General features: G+C 44.6%; 1 protein-coding gene across 1 annotated transcript in view; it reads left to right on the top strand.

The window, feature by feature from the left end:
• PLXDC1 (plexin domain containing 1) overlaps positions 1-8,971 on the top strand; it is a 79,966-nt gene extending 70,995 nt beyond the window's left edge. The window contains exons 12-14 of the mRNA XM_006832540.1: positions 4,736-4,771; positions 6,919-7,079; positions 8,852-8,971. Coding sequence (XP_006832603.1) covers positions 4,736-4,771; positions 6,919-7,079; positions 8,852-8,971 — 317 coding nt within the window. The remainder of the gene's footprint in view (positions 1-4,735; positions 4,772-6,918; positions 7,080-8,851) is intronic.
• Positions 8,972-27,780: the final 18,809 nt, after the last annotated feature.

Genomic DNA, 27,780 nt, shown 5'->3' with positions numbered 1-27,780 from the left:
AGACAACATTGAAGTTTTCCAAGACTTCATTTTGCTCAGATTCATCACCATCGGCAGTCAAGGAATCAAAGGACATATTACATTGGACAAATCTGCTGCATAAGACCTCTTTAAGAAGAGAAAAAGTGTCAGTGTGAGGACTAAGGTGCGCCTGACCCAAGCCAGGGTGTTTTCAATAACCTCATATGCATGCGAAAGTGGGACAGTGATTAAGGAAGACTGTAGAAGAATTGATGCATTTGAACCATAGTGTTGAAGGAGAATTAATATTAAAAGTACTGTGGACTGCCAAAAGAAAAAGTGGATATGGGTTGGAAGAAGTACAGCTAGGATGCTCCCTGGAAGCCAGGATGGCCAGACTTCGTCCCTCATACTTCAGACATATTGTCAGGAGGGACTAGTCCCTGGAGAAGGTATCATGTAAAGTGGAAGGTCAACAAAAAAGAAGACCCCAATGAGCTGGGCTGGCACAGGGCAGCAGTGATGGGCTCAAATGTAGCAACATTGTGAGGTTTGCTGTTATACATAGCGTCACTATGGGTTGGTATTGACTCGATGGCACCTGACAACAACAACAACAATCCTTCCTGTCCTGGAGGAGGTGGCAAAGATTATCCAGTTACGTCTATAAGAGAAAAAACTTAGTGATGTTTTTGAGAAAAAATTTAGTAATGTTTTTGACCCATACATTCAACTCTATAATTGTCTTGGGAGAACAGGATTTAGCTATCCTCCTGTCTGTAGCCACAGAGGCAGCTGTAGAATACAGTCTGTATCAGGCTGATGTTGGGAACAAAGGGGATGCAGCGCTCCAGCCAGAGGAAAGCAAAATCAAGGGAAACAGTTTGTCAGAGGGTGCATGGACCTCTCTGGCACCAGCCAGGTAGAGAAGCAGAGAGGCTGTCAGCAGTTGAATTGTGTACCCCAAAAATATGTATCGACTTCTTGTTGTTGCTAAATGCCTCCGAGTCTGTTCTGACCCATAGCGACCCTGTGTAGGGTTTCTGAGGAACAACTGGTGAGTTTGAACCACTGAGCTTTCAGTTCAAACCGACTTTGTAATCCAGCACATTAACCCGCAGCATCACACCATGTGTCAACTTGGCTGGACCATAATTTTCAGTGATTTAGCAGTTATGTACTGATGTAATCATCTCCCATGATGTAGTCTTATGTGATCAGCCAATCAAGAATAAGAGGATTACGGTGGGATGTAAACCCTCTCGCAGATCACAGCCTTGATCTGATTGATGTAAGGGGAATTTCCCTGGAGGTGTGGCCTGCATTTCCTTTCATCTTACAAGAGAGAAGTGAGCAGAGAAGAGGCAGCTGACCACCAAGAAAGACGAGCCAGGAGCAGATGGTGGCCTTTAGACCCAGGGTCTCTGCACTGAGGACCTCCTGGACTCCAGGGATAACTGATGCTGAGACCCAAGGAGGTCTCCAAGGCACACTTGGTCCACAGATGTTGAAAGGAGACAAGGACCTTCCCCCAGAGCTGACAGAGAGAAAGACTTTCCCTACAACTGGAGCCCTGAATTCAGACTTCTAGCTTCCTAAATGATCAAAGAATCAATTTCTGTTGTTAAAACCATCCCTTGTGATATTTCTGCTATAGCATCTCTAAGTAAACAAGACAGAGGCCCAGGGCACAGAGGTATGGAAGCTGTATTTTAAGAGTTGTTCACTTATAATCAAATGTTACTAGTTTAAGTGAGCCAGAATGACCTCTGAGTGGCAAAAGTTGTCACAAAACCTTTTACTGCAAGGAGAAACAGGCACTTACGCAGAATAACTGTGGGTTCATCTATACCAGCAGAATATAGCATGTTGACAGCAGCTAGGAGTGATGACTAGCTATAGAAAAAATGACCATTCACTCAATAAGCCTTACACATATAGGTTTCCATGCAGCTAAACCACAATCCCTTAATTAGTGAGCCCAATTTGTATTCCATGGATCCCCCAACAAGATGGCAGCTGGGAACCAGCGCTTATGAGTAGGAGAAAAGGTGCTGTACGCATAGTGTAGCTTTGTAGAAGGGATTGGCTTTTGGTAGCCTTGTAACTTTTGGTTTGCCAGTGGTAGGTGAGAAGTGAGCTGCTATTGATTTCAATGGTCTAAATTCCAGATCAGTTGATTTGAACCAAGTTCATTTGCATAGTAAGGTTTAGGATTACTTTGGTCAGGCTTGATTACTCAATTCACTGTTTTCAATTTGCAGTAACAACATAGACTCAGAGCTCTTTTTAAATACCTTATTTATTGAAATTCCACACAGAAATGTACCTGTCTATGAAAAGTCTACATTTTGGGGGTTGCTTTTTAATTTTTTTAAATAATAATTTACATGGTTCCAAAGGCAAGTCTATAAAACCAGGTGTATTCAAAAGAGATTAGTTTCTAAATCTCTCCTCCACCCTATTATATTCCCTCCTTCACTATGTTGTTGCTAAGTGCCATCGAGTAAGTTCTGACCCATAGTGACCCTGTATAGGATTTCCTAGGAGCAGCTGGTGAGCTTGAACCGTTGACCTTGTGGTTCAAACTGACTTTACAGTTCAGTGCATTAACCCACAGCGCCACTCCAGGACTTCAAGACTGTGATGGGGGAGTTCCCAGCACCCCCATAGTTCCCTATAGGGAGCCATTTTAAAACATTTTTATGCTGAATTCTTCCATTGTCTAATGTGGGTATGTATAGATGGCCATATTGACTGAGGATGGATAGCTGGACAGACGCCTTGAGTGTAAATAGATTGGGAGTAAGCAGACAAGAGGGACCTGACTACCACTGAGGAAGAAGTTTCTAGGAGAACAAAGGGGGTCACAATGCAGCACAGGAATAGAAGACACAGGTACCGAGTGTGTAGGAATACAGAGGAGTGTGCAGCTATCTCTTCCTGAAAGTGACAGGACCCCAGCCTGCTATTAGTTAAGATGGGAGAGGTACTTGCCTCAGGCACAAAATTTAAGAAAGTGCCCCCTGAGGACCCCAAAAAGGCCAAATAATATTTTAATGTAATTTAAAAATATATTAATTTTTTTATGGCAGTCTTGTTGTTTTCAAGTGCCATTGAGTCGGTTCCGACTCACAGCGACCCTGTATAGGGTTTCCAAGGAGCTGCTGGTGAATTTGAACCACCAACCTTGTGGTTCAAACCGACCTTGTGGTCCAGTGCTTTAACTCACAGTGCCACACCAGGACTCTGTACCCAACCAAACACACATCCATTCATGATTTCTGCATGAACAGTTCAATAACAACAGTTACATGTCACATGTGTCACTATTCTATCTCTGCCCTTATGGGTCCATCACCATTCCCTTAGGCTCTCTGCCCCTTAAACTCTCCTCTGTGCTTTTCATGCAATATTTTTAAAAATCCAAATGAATACCAAAAAATTCTTTAATAAACAAAATGTCAGAATTTCACATTCAAAACAGGATTCAACCCTGCTCGTGCACCACCCTACCTCCCCTTCTGCCTAATACTGGCCCTTGAGAGGCATTTCAGAGGTGGGAGTTTTGAAAGAGGAATAGTGACTGGGAGGAAGTGTGCTCCCCTCTAGGAGGAACAGTATATACCGTGGTCCAAAGACGAAGAAAGGACAGGGGGTCTTCAGAGCCTCAACAGCTTGTGGCAGATGACAGGAGAAAAGAAGACTGGAGAGAAATTGTGAAGTGCTTTGAATACCTGTGAAGTTCATGAATGAAGGGGAATTAGTAAAAGTCTTTAAAATGACATGGATGCTGGAGTGGGATGAGGAGCAAAATGCATGAATTGTGAAATGGCTAGATTTATTTAAACTTTTGGTGTTGAAAGCAATAATTTTCAGTCATCTCTTCCTTTCCTTTCCCCTATGAGTCTGTGGAGGTGGGGGTGTGTGGGGGAAATCACAGGGTCAACTATTGGAATTTATTTAGAAAGCTGTGGAATTTATACCTTGAGGTGTGGAGTGCGTTGGCCTAGAAATCTGTCCTGTACAATACAGCCCAGAAGAGGTCACCCTGCAAATATGATCTTGACACACGCACCCCTCCACGAAGCTTTCCTCAACTTCCTGTTGTCCTTAGGAGAATCTGCCAGTCCCTCAGCTTGGCTTTCCAAACCTCCACCACCCCACTATCCCCTCAACCTCCCTCTCATCAACCCCTACTCATGTTCTTTCTGCCCGCAGCTACACTAAACTGCATTTTATTTCTCAACTAGCTAAGTTCTCTCTGACTCTGGGCCTTTGCCTGTCCTCTTCCCTCTATCTGGAAATGTTTTTCCAGAGCCTACCCCATTCTCCTTCTTAGCTGAAGTATCACTTACCCAAGGAAACCTTTAACTCTTTGGTATGGGTGAGTCACCCTAAACAAAGCTTCATCACACTGGGTTTTAATTGCCTTCCCCATGCCCTATACCTATGAACTCCCAGAGGACAAGGGGATATCTCTATTACCTGATTTATCTCTAGCACGTGCCCCCAGTGCCCAGCTTATAGTAAATGTTCAATAAATGTTTGTGGAATGGATGAACATGAGACTGGGAAAAGTTGGCTTGTTAGTGGCCAGCTACCATTAACCTATTGGGTGATTTTGAACAAATCATCTCCCCTCTCTGTGCTTCAGTTTCTTTACCTCAAAAATGAAAGTTGGACTGAACCTTCCTAAGGTTTCATCTAGTCACAGGTCACAAAGGTCAGAATGACTCCATTAATCTTGCTCCTTCTCTCCTCTCTCTTTGAGATGACACCAAGTTGAATCCCTACGCAGGAGGAGATGGTGAGTACAGAACAACCTGTACCTCTTGACAAGACCCATTGCCTCTTAGACCCACTCCAGAGAAGGGTGGAAGAGTCACCTGATCTCTTTACTTTTTTTCCAAGTCGGGAAGGGAAGGGAGCTTCAGCAGCCTGAGCATCAAAGACCTTGGGGTTCTGGGTCCAGGCTCCTAGATTGAAGGAATATTTCGCTGAGATTTCTCATCTCAACCAAGAACTTCTTGTGGTTCGTTTCCCACACCTGCCCTTGAACATTCATTGCCCAGAGTGAGATGGGGGAGGAGGAAAGGACAGAGCCAGAGTGTGTGTGTTAGTGTGGAGCATGTGGCCTTTCAACCCCATGAACCTTACAGTCAATGAGGGTATAGAGAACAGTGTCTCTTCATATTAAGCTTCTTTTCATTCCCAACCTGGGTGGACAGAGAGTGTGCAAAAGTTGTACACCATTAGGGTTTGCAAAGCACCAAGTTGTAGGATACTCCCACCTCAGATGATCTCTTCTCTGATGACATGAGACAGTGCCACTCTCCCTTTGTTCAGCGCCAATTCAGACCCTTGCTGCAACCTCTGAGTTGAGTGAATGGAGTAGAGCTGGAAATGGAGTGGAAGTAACATAGAGTGGAGATGGAAATAACTTTCACTTCCAAGTTCTGGGGATGGTTATATAAGAGTCCCATGGAGAAGAAAGGTTATTAATAAAGTCAGTTGATTGATTCTCCAACCAAAATAGAGCCTTGGCTCCTTGCAGACAGTGGGTGTGAGTGGAGGTTGGGGGAGTTGCTGGGCCACGTTCTCCTGCCTCTACACTATGTGCTCACCCATGGCAGCCTTGATCATCAAGTCACCAGGGTCAATGTAAGCTCAGGGCTAACCATGTTGGAGAAGTCTGGCATGTGACACCTCAACTCTCCCACTGGTTGGCAGACAGACAATAATGAAGCATTGGGGTGCCTGAGGATAGGTTTTCTCCTGTTGGTTTTTTTTTTCCTGCTTACAGAGTGCTGAGCAGAAAAAAGGGGGTTTGAAGACGATGATTTTGAATGCATGTGACATTCTATTACAAATCCTTACCCCCAGTTGTCTTCCATCCATCCCTTAGCTATATAAAAAGGATTCCTGTGTTTCTGTTGTATGCATGCTGTACTATCTTCTCCATCTCATTCCTCCATATTCCTTTAGGATAGAGTAAAAAAAATAAATAACCACCCCAGGCAATGTCCAGAAACTAGGCTTCTTAGTGGTTGGCACTATATTTGTGTATCCTTGGGCAAGTCGTTTCACCTCTGTATTTGCATGACTTCACCGATGCAAGAAAGGAATTGGACTAGATGAGTTTCCGGGTTTCCATCCAGTCTACGGAAAGTACTAAGCCTCTTCTTTGGGTTATATTTCAACACTTGGGATGTTCTCAGAGAGTGCCTGCTGGTTTATTAGCTTCCAGAGAAGCTAACTCATTCCACGGGGTTTTATGGAGCATCTGCAGTGGGTCTGCCATTGTTACTAAGGTCCAAGAATACAGAGATGAATAGGACACTGTCCCTGTCTGATAGAAGTCACAGTCTGGTGGTGATGGACAGTGACAAGTAACAATATGACCATTTGGATATCATAGTATCTAACTCTTGTGGAGATCTTTCTGATGCCAAGCGCTCGACATGACTTATCCCATCTTAATCCCCAAATAACCCTATGCAGTAGTTACTGCTAGTATCCTTGCTTTATAGAGGGATAGCTGAGAACAGAGCTTAAATAATTTTCCCAAGGTCACGCAGCTAGTGAGTGACAGAGCCTGGTCTCGAACCCAGGCAGCCAGACTCCAGATCCCAAGCTCTTAACCATCACATTCTTTGTGAATTCCTTGAGAGCACTTATGAGGCATAGGTATCAGAGAGCACTTCTCCTACCGTGATACTAAATAAACATTTGGGCAACTTTTATTTTGGAAAACCACCTGAACAGTGCCAAGAATAATGTTATGTTGTACTCGTAATCATGCTACCAACTTCTGCCCTGCCTTTGCATGTATCTGAAAACTGGATCCAAAAGGTCCTGTCAGCTTTCATCTCTGGGACTCTGTCAGAGCCCAAGACTCCTGGCCCAGCCATGCCCCAACCATCCTTGCTCCTTACCCTAATGATCTCTCCACAGGCCTTCAGAACAACCTGTCTCCTAAGACAAAGGGTCCCCCAGTACACCTGGGCACCATCGTGGGCATCGTGTTGGCAGTCCTTCTTGTGGCGGCCATTATCCTGGCTGGGATTTACATCAACGGCCACCCCACTTCCAATGCTGCACTCTTCTTCATTGAGGTCAGTATGGAATTTGACCACATGTCCTCCATCTTTTTCTGCATCCGCGTGCCCAGGGCCATTTAGTACCTGCCTCTCCCCATCTCATCCCACACATACCGTCTTCCTACCTGAGAAACCTGTACCAACTTTACCCTGGCACACCTCAGACTGACAGCTGCCCTATTAGTCAAGTTAGCCTCATGTCAGCACCTCAGCATGCTTGTCCATTAAACAGCCCATCTGCTTTTTCTCCCGCATGTCTGAAAACAGAAATATCCACAGAGGAAAGAAAGAAGGCCAGATGTACCACACAGTGACCACATTCAGTGGCTGTGCAGCCAGGTCTAATAGTTTCTGGTCTCTCATGCTCAAATTCCAGGTTCAGTACTTATTCAAAGCCATGATGGTGGTAGGGACAGCTCTGCCCTTTTGCCTGCTGTATAGCTTTTTCAGATACAAATTGACCAGCCATAATTGTAATAAGAGGTGAATTCTTTGGGAGCTTTAACTGAGAAGGCTACAGGTTTTTGAATGCCTCAGAATTCTGAAGAACCAGCCTGAGGTGTAGCATGGGAAGAGGATGCAGTCCCCTTCACTGTGGCCCTGCTGCTCAGCGGCTCCCAGATGTCCATGCTTGGCTTCTTCCCAGCTCTCTGCATGACACAGCTGTGGTGCCTCCCATGGTCCCCTTCGCTCGGTTCATGGGCAGAGACTGTCCATGAGACTCAGAGGCCTAGTTGCTTTCCTCCCCTTTGCTTAGGTGACCCCCATATTTTCTTTCTATTTTTCCCAACTTTTCATTGGGAATTGAGTGAAGGTTTAAAAGAGCAGATCACCAGTTTTATATTCAAGAAATCATATACTTTGCTTCATTACATGGCTGCAATCCCCTCCATGTACCAACCAATACTTACAGGATTTACCTCTGTTCACTTTAACTATTGCATTCCTCCCTGTGTCTCCCACTACCTTCATCTTTCCTCTGTCACCTCCCTTGGTGTATATTGCCTGCCCCACCATCTATGTTACCATGTGTCTACCCTCTAGTTGGTGAATAATTCCCTCCCCCACCCCGTAACCATCATAGATTGTTACTTTTATCAGGAAAACTTAAAAAAAATTTTTTTTTCTTCCATTTGTCCTATTATGATTGATTAATTTCACTCAGCATAATGTCCTCCAGGTTCAACCATGTTGTGAGGCGTTTCACAGATTCATCACTATTCTTCACTGTTTTGTATGTATGTATATATGTAGCAAAGTTTGTTTAACCATTCTTCTCTTGATGCTGATTCCCAGCCAGGTCTTCTTAAGTCTTAGCCTTCCTCGGCACCATCTAGGGAACTGCAGATTCCGGGGCCACAAAGATTCTGATGGGGCAAGTCATGAGCAGACCCAGGAATCTGCATTCTAACTGACTCTGGTGCAGGGCTTATATCATCTGGAGGATTGTCTTGGCATAGCCATGCCCTTCTAGATCATTCCAGCTGTCTCCTACCTTGCCACTGTCTTGAGTCTCCACTCAGCAGGTTTCTGTATGTTCTGCATACAGCAGCAAAAATGACCTCTTTTCAAACCCCACCCACTCTCAGCAGGTTTCTTGGGGCTTGAGAAGTCACAGCAGGGAGTCTTTTGGGCCAAGAGTGGCCTGACCTTTACCTGTCTCCCAGTAGGCTCCCAGCCTTCCAGAGTTTTGGTGAAAGAGTCTTGGTGTCGTGCACTGTCCTCCAGGGGTGGGGTCTCCAGTGGGTAGTGCCACACCGCTGATTTTGCATCTGTGCCCTCCACAGCGGAGACCTCATCACTGGCCAGCCATGAAGTTCCGAAACCACCCCAATCACTCCACCTACACGGAAGTCGAGCCCTCGGGCCACGAGAAGGAGGGCTTCGTGGAGGCCGAGCAGTGCTGAGCACTGCCTGGTGTCCATTTGAAGGGTAGGCAAAAAGACCTGGGGACCCCCAAAAAAGACGAGCCCAATCAAAACAGAGAAGTGACTTTTCTTGGCCTTCTCTGAGCATACTCTGGGCTGAGAAGCTTAGAGACAGCAGTGCGTGGAGCCAAAGTTACAATTTATTCACCACACCCCGGGTCTTGAAGCAGGAGGGTGAAAAGCAACTACATTGAATTTTTTAAGGAACAATAATGTAACCTTATCATCTTTTGATGCAAGGAATCTCCCAGCACTGGGTCTGTCAGTGGTGTATTAAGTAGCTGTCCAAGAGGTCCCCTCCTACCTGGAGATATCCAACACCCTGCTTCCAGCCACCCAAAGCCCCTCCTTAGGGCAGATAATATTTAAAATCCAGATTGGGGCTTCTGCATTCCAGAGTCCACAAGGGATCTGGTCCTCATGGCTATTGATTTGGCACATTTAACTCCAGTTTTTGTGGCTCTGAAAATCTGAAGGAGTTCTCTGTCTGCTAAACCTCAAGTACAGCTACTCTCAGCCTTGCGGCATGTCATCGCCAGAAGAAACGTCAAAAGAGAGTGGAGAAAAGAACTTGTGAGGAAAATTGCATTGTTAAGGCTTTGCTCCATAACCTTGCCCTTCCTGCTGATAATCAGTACTTCTGCTTCCCACATGTGTGCAGCCAGCATCAAGGACGTCACCCCAGCCTACAGCCCAGCCTTCAACCTGCAAGTCGTGCTGTGCCCGGCCCCGGAGATTAGCCGACGTTGGATGGTGTGAGGTTCTTTTTTCCAGTGTCACATTTGGTACCTGTTCTACTGTCAGCTTCAGAGAGGAAAACCAAAATCCCAAAACAAACCAATGGCTGTGGATTCAACTTTCACTTAACAACCCCATGTGTGTCAGAGGAGAACTGTGTCCCATAGGTTTTCAATGGCCCGTTCTTCAGAAGTGGAGCCTTCTACCCAGGTGCCTCTGGGCAGGTTTTTGCACCACCCAGGGACTCCAAAAACAGGGCATGCCTAGTTCATGTTTTTCCTCTTCTGAGCTGGATTTTTATTGGACTTAAAGAAAAATAGGGTGACTAGATGGTTTTTTGAGACATTCCAACCAGGGAACTTCAGGTAGATTTGGTTAAGAAGCAAAGTCCCCAGAGTGGTTGGGACAGAAGAAGCCAATGAGGGAATGTCACATAGTGGGAAATCTCTGGGTCTGCCAGAAGGGACTTCCTGTACAAGACTTCCATCTGGAAAGTGGCTTCCATACCCTAGCTCTGCAAAGAAGCTTTTGGTGCAGGGCATTTGGACTCTAAAATTTAACCTGGTTTTAAGGGAGTTCTGTCCCAGTGAGAAACTGGGGCTGCTTCTGAAGAGCCTTTAAAATGGAAATCTGTAGCTTATTCTCACAGGTCGGCAGTTTGAGCTCACCAGCCACTCTGAGGGAGAAAGATGAAGCTTTCTACTCCCACGGATTTACAGCCTCAGAAACTCTATACAGGGTCTCTATGAGTCAGAACTGACTTGATGGCACTTAACAACAACAACACAGCTCATTCTCATTCAAAGTAATAAATATCAGCAGCAACTAAATGTCAGATCCCATTCCACTTAATCATACCTTGTTTATATGCATGTCGTGAGGGACACTGCAAAAGAAACTCGTTAGTTTAAGCACAGGGCATCCCCAAATCTGGGTAGGGAGTCTGCAAATAATCAGACACCTCCTCAGAAAGGATGCTAATGACAGAGAAGAAAAGGTGCTGGATCGCACATGTAGATGCTTCATGGACTGGAGGAGGGAGTGTCCAGGAAGGGAGGGGGACTGGGAAGCAGAAAAAGACAAGGCCCAAGAGAATAGGAATCTTTTCCAGCTTCTGAAGGACTATGGGTCTGTAATGGAGCCCTCTCAGGGAGAGAAACCCAGTCAGTGTGGAAAGTGATCTAGACTCCCAGCACGCCAGGCCGGAGCGTGATTTTTGCACAAGTCCAATCAGTGAGGCATCTGTGACCCTTATGCGTCTAAAATGGCCAATGGACCAGTTCCTGTTGTAGCTCAGTGCAATGTGTGGCTCCCATTTGTTCCTCTCCCAATTTCCAAGCGGAGCTCAGCCAACCACTCTCAATCCTGAAGGGAAATAACACAGACAATGTTGAAAGGGGTGGTGATGCAGCAAGGCCTCAGCCAAAGTCCAGTACCCAGTGCCCAGTGCCCGTGGAGAAGGAAAGTGCTCGGTGCCTCTGGTTCTGGCTAGAGCAAGCCTGGCTGAGCTCTGTGCTGCAAGTGGCCAGAGACTCAGGAGCTTTTGGCAGAAGACAGCCTAGTTTGTTTACAACAAAAAGAGCTAAAGATGTATCACTAAGTGAGGCCTCTGGACTTTAAAAGTCTCTGGATTTCTCTAGCCAAAACACTTAGACACAAGAAGTAGAACCAGACAGAACGTTAATGTTGGTCCCTGATTGTCCTCAGTATCTCTGAGGAGATACATGTTTCTGAGACAGACCTAAGAGTTTTACCCTTTTACTTTAAGGTTTATAGCAGATGAACTGAGTAGCTATAAAGAGTGACTTGTTTCTAGAGAGCGTGACCAGTTGAAGATACAGGGGTCTTGTATCTGACAGGTTGGCTGACAGTCTAGCATGACAACGTAATACTTCACCTTCTATGGATGGTCCACCATAGAGGGTTTCCATACTTCCAGGCCTCTTCGCACCACAGGCATGTCCTATTCCACAGGAAAGCAGGTGGGTGGCTGGCAGCTTCCCCACATGATGTCTCACAGATACCCTCACAGTGACTTTATTGGGTGGGAAGGTATGGGGGCTCTCATGAAGTTCATCACTGAGACAGGAAGATTCAACACTGTGAAATAAGGCTGTGCGGGGTTTTCCTGTTGTGCAGAGAGATTAAAAGTCTTGGGAAAGTTCTGTTTTGTACCAGAGCTCAAGAGAGCCAATAGAAAAATGAGAACGAGAAGAGGAATGCCAAAGCCAAATACCAGAGGGGTACTTATCAAAGGATAAGGCTACAAACACTATTCATTCTTCAATTGGCTACTTCTGAATTTGTGGACCTGTCCATTGGAGTGAGGGTGAGTCTGGTCGTCAATCCCAGCTTCTGAGAGTGCCCCAGGTAGAGCTTTTGGGCTTTCCAGCTTGGCCGACTGGCCACCTTCCTTGGGCTGTAATTAGTCATCACTGGATTACCCCAGCAGGTAGGAGGACTCAGGCTACATCAGGTCTCAACCTGGAACCTGAAGTCAAAAATGCCCTTTGGTCACTCTTAGCTGAACCTATTAAAACCATTTTTTGCATTTGTTTTCCCAGGGGTTGTCTTGTGCAATGTGTCCCCCACACACCTGTGCGTTGTATAGCTAAAAACATTGGACAAAGCTGTACCTATATTCAGCCTGTAACTTGGTCTATTAAATTAAGACACGGGTAGTAGCTGCCAGCCAACCACACCATTTGTAAAGCAAAGTGCTCACCACTTGAGCTGATGGTTCATCTTTGGTTGTGAGCAGGGTTAAGGCTCTCATCTCCAGGCCCTGAAACAGAGCATGGGAGAAGCAGACTTGTTTAGCAGACTGACCAAGGGTGGTACCCAGATGCCATGGCCCTGAGACACCAGAGTCAGGGTCACAGTCAAAATGCAACCTCTCTCTCACCAAAAACCGACCTGAGCTTACAGGACAATTAGAAGGATCAGGGGACTGAGGGCCCTCGATTGTTAGGAGCCATCGAGTTGATTTTCAACCCCACGTGACTGAGTACAACTGCCCTCTCAGGCTTTTTAGGCTGTAATCTTTACAGGGGCAGATTGCCCGCGCTATCTACTGCAGAGATGCTGAGTGGATTCAAACCACCAACCTTTCAGTTAGCTGCCAAGCGCTTAACCATTGCATCACTGGTGCTCTCTGAGGGCACACTAGCTGTCCTAAATGCAGTGTATTTACATATTAAGAGTGGACTCTCTGTGTTAATAATAAAAGGAAGCTTTCCTTTTTGACTTCTGCTGTATGCAAAATAAAGTGTAAAGAATTGGGATGACCTTCTGCAAATCGCTTCACATACCTTAGTCCTGATTACGGATCATCTCTGACAGCCTCTCTTAAGTACCTGTCCCCAGGAGACTAGGAACAGCCTCCAGCAATCCAGCCCTTGGGAGCGCTTTTCCCAACTACCTGCCCCATCCACCTCCACCAGAAACAGCCTGGAAAAGGACCTCAGCTGTTTGCTTGTTTGGGTTTGTAAATCCCCGGGAAGTAAACCTCATGGATTTTTAATCTACTATCTAGAAAACACAAAATAAATCTGAGTAAATTGATGTTGTCCGATTTCTGGGTGCATCTCATTAGAACAACTTTCGCAGCCTCGTTGTGTTTTTATTACTTTGCAAATTTTACTCACAAACCATGAGGAAGCAAACCAAAACAAAGAGAGGAAAACTTTGAACTCCTCATAGTCAAAATCAACTATGCCAAACATGAGGCTCCAGACAAGCCAATTTATGAATAAACATGCTGTCTTTGCCAAATAAAGAGGAATGTGTCAGGACAAAACAATGTAGGCTGGTGAAGGCAGAGTCAGAGGCCAGTCTGTGACCCAAGTAACTGTGTGTTGTTGTTGTTAAGTGCCATCAAGTCATTCCTGACTCGTACTGACCCTGTATAGGGCTTCTGAGGAACAGCTGGTGGGTTTGAACTGCCAGCCTTATGGTTAGCAATCCATTGCTTATCCTAAAGTGCCACACAGGACTCCAAGTAGCTGTGTAATGGAGTCAAATCAACAAACCTCTCTGGGCCTGTTTCTGTCTCTATAAAACAAAAGGGTGGGACTCATTGATTTAAGCTTGCAAACAAGCCTTACCTGTTTGTTTTCCAGTTCAAACAACAGCTTAGGTCAAAGCATCCCTTTTTTCTTCTATGGTCCTGATAGGTCGGGGACCAACTCATTCCAGTTGGCCCTGGAAATCCTTCATCCTAGGAGGTCTTCTGTTCTAGGAAAACAGCAAGGGTTGGTCATTCTTTCCTTAGAGCTCGCTCCCTTCACCCAAACCCCTCCCCAGAGCTGCAGAAATACTGTTAATACTTTCAAGCACTCGTAAAGCACTCTGGGTAGAGTTTAAAACCTTGCTGTTCAGTGTAGTCTGGGGATGGCAGCATCAGCACCCCCTAGAGGCTGGTTTGTTGTTGTTGTTAGTTCTGATTGTTCCAGTTAGTTCTGATTCATAGCGACCCTATATAGGGTTTCCAAGGAGCGCCACACAATCCCACCCACCCTGGATCTACAGAGTCAGAATCTGTACTTGAGTAGCTCTCAGGAAAGTTTGAGAAGCGCTGTCTAGAGAATAATGTTACCTCTGTTGTTGGGAATTCTGGTGTGGCACTGTAGGATAAGCACTGGACTGCTAACTGTGAGGCCAGTGGTTCAAACCCATCAGCTGCTCCTTGGAAACACTATAAGGGTCACTATGAGTCTGAACTGACTCCACAGCACTTAGTAATAACAATTGGGAAGATGTTATTCTCCCATTTCCCAGATGAGGACACTGAGGCTCAGACAGGGGCTCACTTGATCCGTATTTATTAAGTACCTACTATGTGCCAGGCACCATTAAGTGAGTTACCCAAGGTCACACAGATAGTTAGTAGCCAAGAGAATCCCTAAACCAGAGTCTTCAGATTCTTTTTGAGTTTGCTCCCTGTCTATCATAGGGTGGTGCCAGGACCAGTGGCTACGGTTTAATATAGAAGTTGGCTGGATAGAGAATCCCCCTAAGGCTGAAGAAATCTTCAAAATGATGCATAGTGATAGCTTCAGATATTCACTCTTGGCTCAGAAGATCGAGTTTAATATCTATTTTTTTTAATTAAGTTCCAAAAACATAAAAATGTCCTAATTGTTGCTGCCTCCTCCACTTTAGTGATCCTTCCACAAGAAGACTTGGAAGAACCTTCTTTCCATAAAGCTTCACAGAACACGAAGGCAGTGGCTCCTTGCTATTTATCTTCTTGAACTAGAACAATTGATTACTTCATTGGCTTAACTGGGCTAGAGAGAAGGGAAGGAGGTGAGAAGGGAAGGGAGAATCCTTACTTGAACTGTTAAAACCAAAGAGAAATTCGTTTGGGAATGATGTTTCTGATGCTCATAAAATATTTGTACATTTGGTCCCTAGAGAGAAAAATTATATCCACAGCTTTCCACAAAGCTAAAAGCATTGACAAAGGAAGATTCAAATGTAGGCCAAAAAATTTCATCATATTCTCCCAAAGTCTTAGGTTAAACTTCAGGCTTCACTCATTCGTTTTCAGAGTTCTTTATTCAGAAATTGACTGTAACCATCATGGGATTTGATGGAGTGTCCAGGTCCAGCTAAGCCGAGAAACATCTGAAAATTCTCAAGAAATAACTAAGCTGGTTCTCTTCCAGTGACCTACACTACTCAGATAGATCTGTATGGGAGCAAGTGCAGCCAGAGTGCTCCTTGGAGTCCAGGATGTCCAAACTTCATCTCTTATACTTCAGATATATTGTCAGGAAGGGCCAGTCCCTGGAGAAGGATATCATGTTTGGTAAGGTGGAGGGTCAGAGAAAAAGAGGAAGACCCCCAGTGAGATGTATTGGCAAAGTGGCAGCATCAATGGTCTCAAGCGTGACAACAGTCGTGAGGCTGGCCCAGGATTGGGCAGTGTTTCGTTGCGTTGGTCATGGGGTCGCTATGAGTTGGTACCGACTCGATGGCACCTAACAACAACAACTCAGAGAGATATGCTGCTTTAAAAAAAACTCAGATGCCATGTCAGTTGATTTCCGTGCCTTGACTCCCCTCTCCCAAGTAATGGCCATTCTTGTGCTTTCCATTAAGAATCCTAAGAGCCCCTGTTCAAAGAATATCCTGCCCCATGACCAATCTCTTTCTTTCCCTCATCTCTCCAGAGCTATTGACACCCCTCTGTTCCTTGGGGTTCTCCACTAAGCCTGCTATGATCTGAGGCAAAATCTTCCCAGCAGCACTCTTCCTTTTATCTCCAGAGATAAACCCTCCATCCTCTTTCATTGTTAAAAACCCAGACTATCAAAAACCGGCAGTAGCACATTTCTGTTTTGTTTTTTCCTTCTCTTTGAAGCAGCCAAGAACCCTGATCTATTTCCATTTGCCCCAAGATGATTATGATGACAGTGTTGATGATGATAATGGTGTCAATTATGACAGCTCACATTTACTGAATGCTTATTTAATTCCGGCACTGTTTTTAAGAGATTTACCTGTAGCATCACCTGTGGGATAGAGGACTTGGGGATTTGCTTAGGCTCACCAGTTACATCACCAGGCAATGTGATTGTAACTAGAAGTCAGTTGTCCTTTGGTCCTAAGCTATGGTTCCTAAGGTAATTGCCCAATATCCCATCCTAAACACCTTTGACCTTCCCTTTATCAAAGGCCCATGGACCCTTTCCACATGGAAGTCTTGCTTCCAGGCAGGAAGCAGAATCAGGTGGGAAGAGACGCCATTGCCTCAAAGTGGAGGTTTTGAATCTCTTAGGCCCACAGATAGGGTGAACCCTGTTCATTAAGCATTAGCCCAGCTAGGAATGAGCCCTCTCAGGGCCTACCTCCCATCTTTTGGGCCACAAATCTGAGAGACCATAACCTGTTGTTTTCTAACTTAGAGACTTTGAATGGCTGTGTGGTATCCAGTCTCCCAATCCTTTAGTATTACAGAGAAACTGATAGTTTATGAGGCAAAGACTACAGCATTAGAGCCCAGGCTGCTGGTTCTGTGTGGTGGCTTAGTGTGTGGACTTTGATGCTACAAAGTCTGAGTTGAACCCTGATGATAGCACGGACCACCTATATGACCTTTCAGGAATTGCTTAATATCCTTGCCTCATTTTCAGCCTCAATTAATGGAGGTGATGAAAACAACAGTACCTGCCTAGTCAGGCTTTTGTGAGCATTAAGCATTCCACAGTGATGGGAACAGAGCATAGCATTCAGTAAGTACACCAAAAGGTTTGGCTTCCTTTTAGCTTTTGAGTTGCTGAATATAGCACGGTTTCTTGTCCAGGGCAGTGAGTTCTCTGGCACTTCCTGCTACCTTACGTTTAGGCTGTCACTTTTACCAGAAGAAGGCTCTCTGCTGGGCGGGAAGCTTCCACGGATCACAGAATGAGGACATCCTCTATCCCCACAACCTAGCAGTTCTCACTACTCTGAAGAACTGGCACTTAAATGTTTGCTCACTCTTCAGTCTTGTTGTTAAGTACCATCGAGTCTGTTCTGACTCATAGCGACCTTATGTACAACAGAATGAAAACCCTACCCAATCCTGCATCAGCTCACAACTATTGTTACGTTTGAGTGCATTGTGGCTGCCACTGTCAGTCCATCTCTTTATGGGTCTTCCTCTTTTTCACCAACCCTTCATTTTACCAAGCATGATGTCCTTTTCCAGGGACTGGTCCCTCCTGATAACATGTCCAAAGTATGAGAGATGAAGTCTCACCATTCTGCCTTCCGTGGTACTTTCAATATTCTTTTCCAACACCATAAATCAAATGCATCAATTCTTCTATGATCTTTCTTATTCATTGTCCAACTTTCACATATGAGGTTTTTGAAGATACCATGAGTTGAAACAGGCTCACCTTAGTCCTCAAACTGACATCTTTGCTCTTAAACATTTTAAAGAGGTCATGTGCAGCAGATTTGCCTCATGCAATACATAGTTTGATTTATTGACTGCTGCTTCATGTGTGTTGGTTGTGAGTCCAAGCAAAATGAAGTATTTGAAAGCTTCGATCTTTTCTCCATTTATCATGATGCTGTTTATTGTTCAGTGATGAGAATTTTTGTTTCCTTTACACTGAGGTACAATCCATCCTGAAGGCTTATATCTTCACCAGTAAGTCTTTTAAATCCTCTTTGCTTTCAGTGAACAAGGTTACATCATCTGCATACTGCAGATTGTTAATGAGTCTTCTTTCAATTTTTCTTTATATAATCCATCTTCTCTGATTATCTGTTCAGCATACAGATTGAATAAGTATGGTGAAAAGATACAACCCAAGCATACACCTTTTTTTAATTTTTAACCATTCAGTACCCTCTTGTTCTGTTTGAACAACTGCCTCTTGGTCTATGTACAGGATTGTTGTTGTTGTTAAGTGCCGTTGAGTCGGTTCCGACCCATAGCGACCCTGTACAGGGTTTCCGAGGGTGTAAATCTTTACGGGAGTAGAAAGCCTCATCTTTCTCCCGCGGAGCGGCTGGTAGTTTCGAACCGCTGACCTTAAGGTTCGCAGCCCGATTCGTAACCACTACGCTACCACTATGTACAGGATACAGATATTATTTAGTATTGTTGTTGTTTTTAAGTGCCATAGAGTCGGTTCCAACTGATAGTGACCCTGAATAGGTTTTCCAAGACTTTAAATCTTTGCAGAAGCAGAAAGTTTCATCTTTCTTCTGAGGAGTGGCTGGTGAATGTAACCACCAACTTTGTGGTTCGCAGTCCAGTGTTTATCCTACAGAGCCACCATGTTTCCAAGTTATCTCTGGTGGTGGTAGTGGTGGTGGTGGTTATGTGCCATGGAGTCAGTTCCAACTCACAGTGGTCCTGCGTAGGGTTTCTGAGTATGTAAACCTTTATGGAAGCAGAAAGCCTCATCTTTCTCCCACAGAACAGCTGGTAGTTTCGAACTGCTGACCTTGAGGTTAGCAGCCTGACTCATAACCGCTACGCTACCAGTTATCTCTGGGCAATATAAGTTCAGATTGAGTATCCTCCCCTACATCCTTTGAAACCCTATACAGGGTCGCTATGGGTCTGAATCAACTCAATGGCACTTAACAACAATAACAACATTTTCTTTTAAACCTAAATTACGTTAAGTGTTATGATTCCTTTTTTTAATCAGGTAAAACTATTAAAGTACCTACAATCAGATCTGGCACCTAAGAGGCACTCAATACACATTAGTAGGGATGATGATTGTAGCACAAAAGGTGTGCAGCTTAACCTAACCAGAAACTTTTATTTTCCTCACCTGAAATCCCTCTCACAGATGGAAAGACAAAAGATGAAAGGCCTTCATGTTTTTCAAAGGCTTGTGAAGCCAAAACAAGCCTTCTGTTCAGAAGGTGGTGGGCTCAGAGATCTGCAGGAAGATAAGATAAGGCCTCCATACCTGGCTAAAGAGGGAGTGTCTAATCCCTGGCCTGTGGAATAACCAGAAAACTCCAATTGTAAATCTCCATGATCTCCCCTTGCCTGCTTTGTCTCCTTTATGCAGCTGACATCCTTTGTGGTCCACAGAACCAGCACAACAGCATTACAGGTCATAGAAACATTTACCACTCACAGAGGCCCCAGGACAGGGTCTGCCCACTTTCCGGATGTTTGGTAAAAAAGCCCAAATTAACTCTCGATCCTCAGCACCCAAATATATGACTCATAGGCAACTACAGGGCACAAAGAAACGACACTAAGTGAAGAAATGCAGAGTAAACTGCCAGAGGCACTGTGAGTGCTTCTGGAACAAATTCCTCCCTGGCCCAGGCTTCTTCTTCTGGATTTGCAGTTTCTGGGGAGAATCATTTTCTGGGAAGTAAACACCGGACAGGAGAGTGGGAGGTGTGGGATTGTGGCTGGGGGCAGATTAGAATCAAGCACCAAAGTCTACAATAGAGTATCTTCTTCCCTTTGTTTATGATGATTTACAAGAAAAGCCCTTTGAAGCAGTCCAGTCCTTGGAGAAGCAGAAAGCCCCAACAGGGCCTCCTCCAGGGTTTCTTCTAGTTCTTATACTAGTGTCTGAGCGCTAGAGAAACATCCAGCATGGGTTTCTGTGGCTGCCATGTTCGTTTCTTCTTTTCAGGCAATTGTGTGGATTTGACAACTAGTAATTACAAGAACCTAGATGAGCAGATGAGCGTGCCAGTGTATTTCCTACACTCCATTAAAACAAAGCTCCTCATCAGTTTGGCATATGTGGAGCTCCACCGGCCTCCACCTCCATTAGTAATAAAAGGATCCCTTGAATGCCGCTTTACAGCTTTCAAAACACTTTAACATATTCAAGTCTTAGAGTCAGGCAAGCAGAGCTTATGCAGATGTGGGGCCATGGGAACACCTTCCCAGCCTAAGCCCCAAGGCATGAGGTGACTAGCCCAAGACCACCCATCTACCTAGCTGCAGAGACTTGAATCCTGCCCTATGTATGGTGTTGTAGGATAAGCACTCGGCTGTAAGGTCAGTTTGAACTGCAAAGTTGAAGGTTCAAACTCTCCAGTCGCTCCTTGGAAACCCTATACAGAGTCTTTATGGGTTGGAACCGACTCTACGACACTTAACAACAACAATATGACAACTCCATGTTGATATTCTTACTTCATGAGAAGCCACAAAGAAGCTTTGGAGGGCCTTAGAGCCAGATCCCCATCTCTGTTTTCTCTCTGTAATATCCCTGGAAATCAGCCAGCTAGCATCTGTTTGTAGTAATGAGGAGTTCATTGTCTTCCTACGTAGCATGCGCCATTGTTGGCTGCCAGGTTGGTAGACAGTTCCTTCATCAAATGGAATAATCTGCCCATCCTGCATTCTGTCTCTGAATTCTAGATTCTTATTCAGGAGCTGCCTACTTGAGCTGAGCCTCTAAGGAGAGACTTAAAGTGCAAATCCAGCCTGGCATAAGCTTCACACTGCTCCATAAGGAAGGGAGCCCCAACCCACTCTGCACCCCACTCTTCCTACCTCCACAGCCCGGCAATTCCTGCGGACTGACCCAGGTAAACCTTGCCTGGCTACTATGCACTATTTTGATGAGGTGGCTTTGTGGCCTCAGCTGCAGCAAACGCCTGAATTTCCATTCATGGTTAAGACCTCCCACCGCCTGAAAGGATAATTATCTGCCTGCTGTGCTGACAGGTTCCCATCTGGTGAGGGCTGAACGCAAGTGTCTTTGGAAAAGACACTAGAAAAGGCAAGCTCGTGGCCGACATTAACAGATTCCCTCAGCTAGGCTAAGGAAAAAATATGGCTGGGAGGGAGGAGACGATGAGGAAGAATCCAGGATGCTAATGAATTCCTTGCTATCTCACTCTCTCTTATTCCTGCACATACTCCTCTGCAAAAATTAGTGGGGCAACCTTGCCAGCTGGAGCCTGAAAATATGCCTAGGTTGACAGAACCTGAGACCCAGGATATGATGGATGCTTGCTAATAAAAAAAAAAAAACCAGCTGCCGTTAGATCATCCTCAACTAAGGGCAGCCCCAGGTGGGTCCACAGGGTCTTCAGTGGCGGACATTTTAGAAGTAGATCACTAGACCTTTTTTGTAAGGTACCATGGGTGAATGCAAACCCCTAATCGCTCACTTAGTAGTCACACACACTAACCATTTGCACCATGATGGATGTGGGAAAGACCCAGGGCAGAAAACAAAAAGGAAGGATCGGCAAAAAGGAACACCCTCTTTTGACATTGTATTTCAGGGGTCTGTTTTCCTGGTCTTTCCCCTCTTCTCTCCCCTTTGCAGTGACAGCAGAACTGTAGACCCAGTGACATTTACAGCCAAGAGGAATGGCATCACCAAACCCTACCATTGCCCCTTTCCATTTCTCACCATCACTTTCAACATCAAAAAATAATAATTAAAGAAAACACCCTATAGGAATTTTTTTAAAAGGACCTATAGTCTGTAATTTGAGCCTACTGAAGCTTTGGCAGACTGCCCTGCATAGTCAAAATTGGTGGGAATCACGATTGCAGCTTGATCCTAAGACCTGGTGTGACTAGTATGGTTTCTGCTAAGTTGAGTAGGTTAGTACTCATAACGATCCTGTATAGGGTTTCCAAGGAGCCACTGGTAGGTTTGAACCACCAACTCTGTGGTCAGCATTCCAATGTTTATCCTACCACTCTAGGACGCCACTAATATGGTTCCTGTTGTTGTTGCTGTTGTTAGGTGTCATCGAGTCGGTATCGACTCATAGCAACTTTACACACAGCAGAACGAAACACTGCCCGATCCTGGGCCAACCTCACTATTGTTGCCATGCTTGAGTCCACTGATGCTGCCACTTGGCCAATCCGTCTCACTGGGGTCTTCCTCTTTTTCTCTGACCTTCCACCTTACCAAACATGATATCCTTCTCCAGCGACTGGTCCCTCCTGACAATATGTCCAAAGTATGAGAGAGACAAAGTTTGGCCATCCTGGCTTCCAAGGAGCAGTCTGGCTGCACTTCTCCCAACACAGATCTGTTGGTTCTTTTGGTAGCCCATGGCACTTTCAATACTCTCCTCCAACACCATAACTCAAAAGCATCAATTCTTCTACTGTCTTCCTTATTCACTTTCCAGCTTTCGCATGCATATGAGGTTATTGAAAATACCATGGCTTGAGTCAGGGGCACCTTAGTCCTCAAGCTGATATCTTTACTCTTCAACACTTCAAAAAGGTGTTATGCACAGATTTGCCTAATGTAATACGCCATTTGATTTCTTGACTGCTGCTTCCATGAACATTGATAGTTGATCCAAAAAGAATGAGGTCCTTGACAATTTCAATCTTTTCTCCGTTGATAAGAATGTTGTTGTTAAGTGTCATCAAATCAGTTCCGACTCATAATGACTCTTTATAGGGTTTCCAAGGAGCGACTGGTGAGTTTGAACCACTGACCTAGTGCTTATCCTACACTGCCACACGAGGATCAACACGGTTAGGCTTGAGTAAACCTACAGCAGTGTTACTGGGTGCTAACCATATTGCAGCCCTTGCCCTAAATACTTTATTTGTTGTTGTTATGTGCCATGGAGTCGGTTCCAACTCATAGTGACCCTGTACAGGGTTTCCGAAGCTGTAAATCTTTACAGGAGCAGAAAGCCTCATCTTTCTCCCACGGAATAGCTGGTAGTTTCGAACTGCTGACCCTGAGGTTAGCAGCCCGATTCATAACCACTATGGTACCAGAGCTCCTTTAAGTACTTTATAGACCGTATTTTAATGCAAAAATAAAGCCTCATGTACAGGCAGATAATCAGGTCATTTTGCAAACCTTGCAATCCCTTTACATGCTAGTTTCTTTCTTTCTTTCTTTTTTTAATGTTTTATTGTGAATTATGTGATAGTTTACATGAAAGAACATTAGTTTCACATTCATCCTATTCTATATCATTGCTATGGTTACAATCCCCACCATGCATCATCAACCAACCAAAGGGTATACCCTGCAGGCCCGATTCCCTCCCCGACTCTTCCACCCCGGCTACCCCCCACCCCCCATTGTCATCAGCACACAGCCCCTCTCCCTCTCTGTGTCTAAAGTCCCCAACTGCTCCATCTCTCTACGTCATTATCTCTGCCTCCATCTCAGGTATCACTGCTTCTCTGGGTAGGGTTCCACTCTCTGCTCTTCTCCCTTGATGGTCCCAGGGACCTATGCTCCTAAACTGCAAAGTTAATCACTCCCCTCCTTGCTATAAAACATCTACCTTTACATTTCCAACCCTCACAATCAGTCCAGATAACAATTATTCACTATTGTTTCACAAGAGACCTATCCGCATTTCCTTTCATCAGCCCCACCTAGACAGATTGAATACTACTCAGTGGAGATTCTACCTTCCTCCGCCCTCTGGATATATGCTAGTTTCTTATGGATACTATGCACATGTGCACATTATTTATGCAGAAAGATGTGATACTTGCAGCAAATTTGTGAGCCAGGAATTATTGCTTTACGAATGCAGAAACTGGGCTTTGAAAAATTAAACGACAAGATCATGCAGCTAAAGATAGCAGAGAGGAGATTTGAACTCGAGCCTATCCTGCTCTAAACCTGTGCTTTAAAAGACAAACTTTTTATTCCTGAAAATTTCTAACATACACAAAAGTAGTGGTACCATGAGCTACCATGTACCTGTCACCAAGCTACAATTATCATCAACCAAAGTCACTCTTGTTTCATCTCTACCCACCCTATGCTTCATCATCGGATATTTTGAAATAAATATTAGATATCATGTCATTTTGCCCATAAATAGTTTCACACATATGTCTAAAAGATTAGGATTCTCAATATCTACACTCCTGCATCTCACCACCTACCTGCCGAGTCGATTCTAGCTCATAGTAACCCTATAGGACAGAGTGGAGCTGCTCCTTAGGGTTCTGAGATTGTAAGTCTTTATGGGAGCAGACTGCCTTCTCTTCTTCACAGAGGCTGATGGGTTTGAACCAACAGTTTTGTGGTTAGCAGCTCAATGCTTAACCCACTGTACCATACACCCTCAAAATACTAACTCTGAGTGAGGGACAACAAAGAACATGCCCCTCTTTTATTTTAAATAAATTATAAGACTTCTATCATCCCTAGAGGAGCTCTGGTAGCATAGTGGTTATGAATCGGTCTGCGAACCGCAAGGTCAGCCGTTCAAAACTACCAGCTGCTCTGCGGGAGAAAGATGAGGCTTTCTGTTCCTGCAAAGATTTACAGCTTCGGAAACCCTGTTCAGGGTTGCTATAGATTGGAACCAACTCAACAGCACCTAACAACAACAACAACATCACCCCTAGAGAAGAATGAAGCATTTCTCCAGCAGCCTTTGGAGTTTCAGAAAAATGTGGGTAGGACATAGTCATTGTCTGCTAAGCCCAGGAATGTCCACCTGGTAGCCCAACCTCATGAGGATTTGCCCAATGTACCAAGTAAAATTTGAAGAGCAAAGATGTCAGCTTGAGGACTAAGGTGCTCCTGACCCAAGCCATGGTATTTTCAATAACCTCATATGCATGTGAAAGCTGGACAGTGAATAAAGAAGACCATAGAAGAATTGATGCCTTTGAGTTATGGTGTTGGAGGAGAATATTGAAAGTGCCATGGGCTGCCGAAAGAACCAATAGATCCATTTTGGAAGAAGTGCAGTCAGAGTGCTCTTTGGAGGCCAAGATGCCCAAACTTCATCTCTCATACTTTGGACATGTTGTCATGAGGGACCAGTCGCTGGAGAAGGATATCATGTTTGGTAAGGTGGAGGGTCAGAGGAAAAGAGGAAGACCTCCAACAAGATGGATTGGCCAAGTGGCAGCATCGATGGACTCAAGCATGGCAACAACGGCGAGGTTGGCCCAGAATTGGGCAGTGTTTCGTTCTGCTGTGCATAAAGTTGCTATGAGTTGGTAACGACTCGATGGCACCTAACATCAACAACAACAACAACACCAAGTACAATAACTGGGTTTTGTCTGTGGATCCTATGGCTCCAAAGAGGAAACCTGCTTGGAATAGCATTAACCAGTTCTTTCCAGTCAAAGTATTTCAGAACTTGTTAACTCATTTGCTGAGTTACAGGATTCCATATATATCAGGAACTTAACACTTGAGTCTTGAGATTTGAATTTCCATTTGGTTAGGAATCCCATCCCACTTTGGAGTATTATGAAAAGGACTGTGTTCTGGACTGAGTTCATCAATCAGCATTTCTTAAACTTCCTTGAGAAGCCCTCTAAGAGCTTACATTCCAGTGAAAGATTATAGTCAAGTCCACAAATACTTAATGATCTTTTCCTTTGCTGTAGGGTCTATGGTCCCTGACCTAAGGAGCTTGGGAGTCTGTTATTGCTGTTAAGTCGGTTCCGACTCATAGCCACCCTGTATAAGGTTTCACAGGAGTGGCTGGTGAGTTTGAACCACCGACCTTGTGGTTCAGTGCTTATCCTACAGTGCCACTCCAGGACTCCATTAGGGTGGATAAGACAAAGTACACAAGTAAATAGATCTACAAGGCTGTCACAGCAGATGGAAAAATAACATGTCGAGGGAGCTGAGAGCCATAGTGGGAAAGCATGCCTGCAGAAGGTGGCATCTGAGGAGTCAAATGCTTCCTAGCATCTGTGTGGCGTGCTCTCCTGACCATGTGCAATGTTGTAGAGAACACACGGGGCTCTCCTCTTTGTGGTTCCTTCTCACCAATGGCCTTTAGCGAGTATAGATGACTTTGGTTCTGTCTGAATTCTTTTCTGGTGAATCCTACCTGTCCCTTGTCTACTCTGGGTGGTTTGCCCTTTACTCAGAACCCTTGTTGATGGTGATGACAGCTCTCAGTGTTTGCTAGTTTGCCCCAAAAGCTATAGCTCTTGTGCAGGGGAAGGTAGAATCCCCATTGAATAGTTTTCATCTTGTCTAGACAGGTGGTGAAAGGAGATGGGGATAAGATTCTTACGATTCAATAGTAATTGTTATCATGACTAATTGTGACTGTCACAGTTGTAAAGGTAGAAATTTTGTAACTTAAAGGGGGGTAGTTAATCTTACAGTCCAGGAACAGAGGACCCTAGGACCATCAAGGGAGAAGAGTACAAGCAGAATGTGGCACCCTATCCAGAGAAGCGGCGACACCAGAGATGGAGGCAGAGATGAGGACATAGAGAGATAGAACAACTGAGGACCCTAGACTCATGGAAAGAGAAAGGTTATGTGCTGGCTGCCAGGAGGCAGGCTTGCAGAATGTGCCCTTTAGTTGTTTAAATGATGATATATTCCTGAGTGTTTTTCTGTACACACACAAAAAAAATAAAGCCAGAGGGAATAGAAGCAAATACTGTTGAATGATGATGCACAGATGAGTTTGTAATCATTGCAATGAAACAATGAGTGTAAAACCGATGTTCTCCATGCAAACTATCACTCAATTCACAATAAAAACTTTAAAAAAAAACCAACAACACAACAAAGCTATAGCTGTGCATCTCCAGCAGAGAAATTTGCTCATTGAATCACTGGTTTCCTGGATGCATTGAGGATAACAGGTCTGAAGCATTGTTAAAGACAAGAGTCACTACCTGTTGGAGTTGAAACTGGAAACAGGGCTAGGATGTGTACAAACTGAGATGATATGGAGGATGTGGGGGGATCAATAAGGAGAAGGGAACAGAAGGAACAGAGCAGTTTTAGAGAACTGCAAGTGGAAGATGAACAATGGTGGAGACATGGGGCCTGCATCTAAAGCAGCAGACCAGGGAATTTTGTGAAAATTTGTGAAAACATTTGGAGGACTTAGCAATGGAGAATTAATGAAGGAGCCTGACAAAATTGGCACTATACTTTAAAATTGTTGATCTGGCACTCCACCACTTGTCTGTCCGTTTCTCCTACTGTGGTGGCTTGTGTGTTGCTGTGATACTGACACCTATGCAACCTGTATTTTAAATACCAGCAGAGTCATGCATGGTGAGCAGCTTTCAGCTGGGCTTCCAGACTAAGTCTTACAAGGAAGAAATCATATTGAACGGTTCGTTACTGAAACCCTTATGAGTTCGCAGTGAAACATCTGATATAGTGCTGGAAGATGAGCCCCTCAGGTTGGAAATCACTAAAAAATACGACTGGAGAAGAGCTGCCTTCTCAAAGGGGTGGTGGTGTGCCATGGAGTCAGTTCTGACTCATTGCAACTCTGTATAAGGTTTCCTAGGCTGTAAATTTTTATGGGAGTAGAAAGCCTTATCTTTCTCCCATGGAATAGCTGATAGTTTAGAACTGCTGACCTTGAGGTTAGCAGTCCAACTCATAACCACTATGCTACCAGAGTTCCTGCCTTCTTAAAGTAGAGGTGGCTTTAATGACATGAATGGAACAAAGCTTTTGAGACCTTCATTTTGGTGATGTGGCAAAATGTGAAGAAGAACCTGCAAACATCCATTCATAATTAGGACATGAAATGTATGAAGTATGAATCTAGGAAAATTGGAAATCTTCAAAAACTAAATGGAATTCACAAAGATTGATATCCTAAATTCTAGTGAG

Source organism: Chrysochloris asiatica, unplaced genomic scaffold (assembly GCF_000296735.1).
Source record: "Chrysochloris asiatica unplaced genomic scaffold, ChrAsi1.0 scaffold00007, whole genome shotgun sequence".
Lineage (NCBI taxonomy): Eukaryota > Metazoa > Chordata > Mammalia > Afrosoricida > Chrysochloridae > Chrysochloris > Chrysochloris asiatica.
The sequence above is the reverse complement of the archived record's forward strand: the minus strand, read 5'-3'. Positions and strand labels throughout refer to the sequence as shown.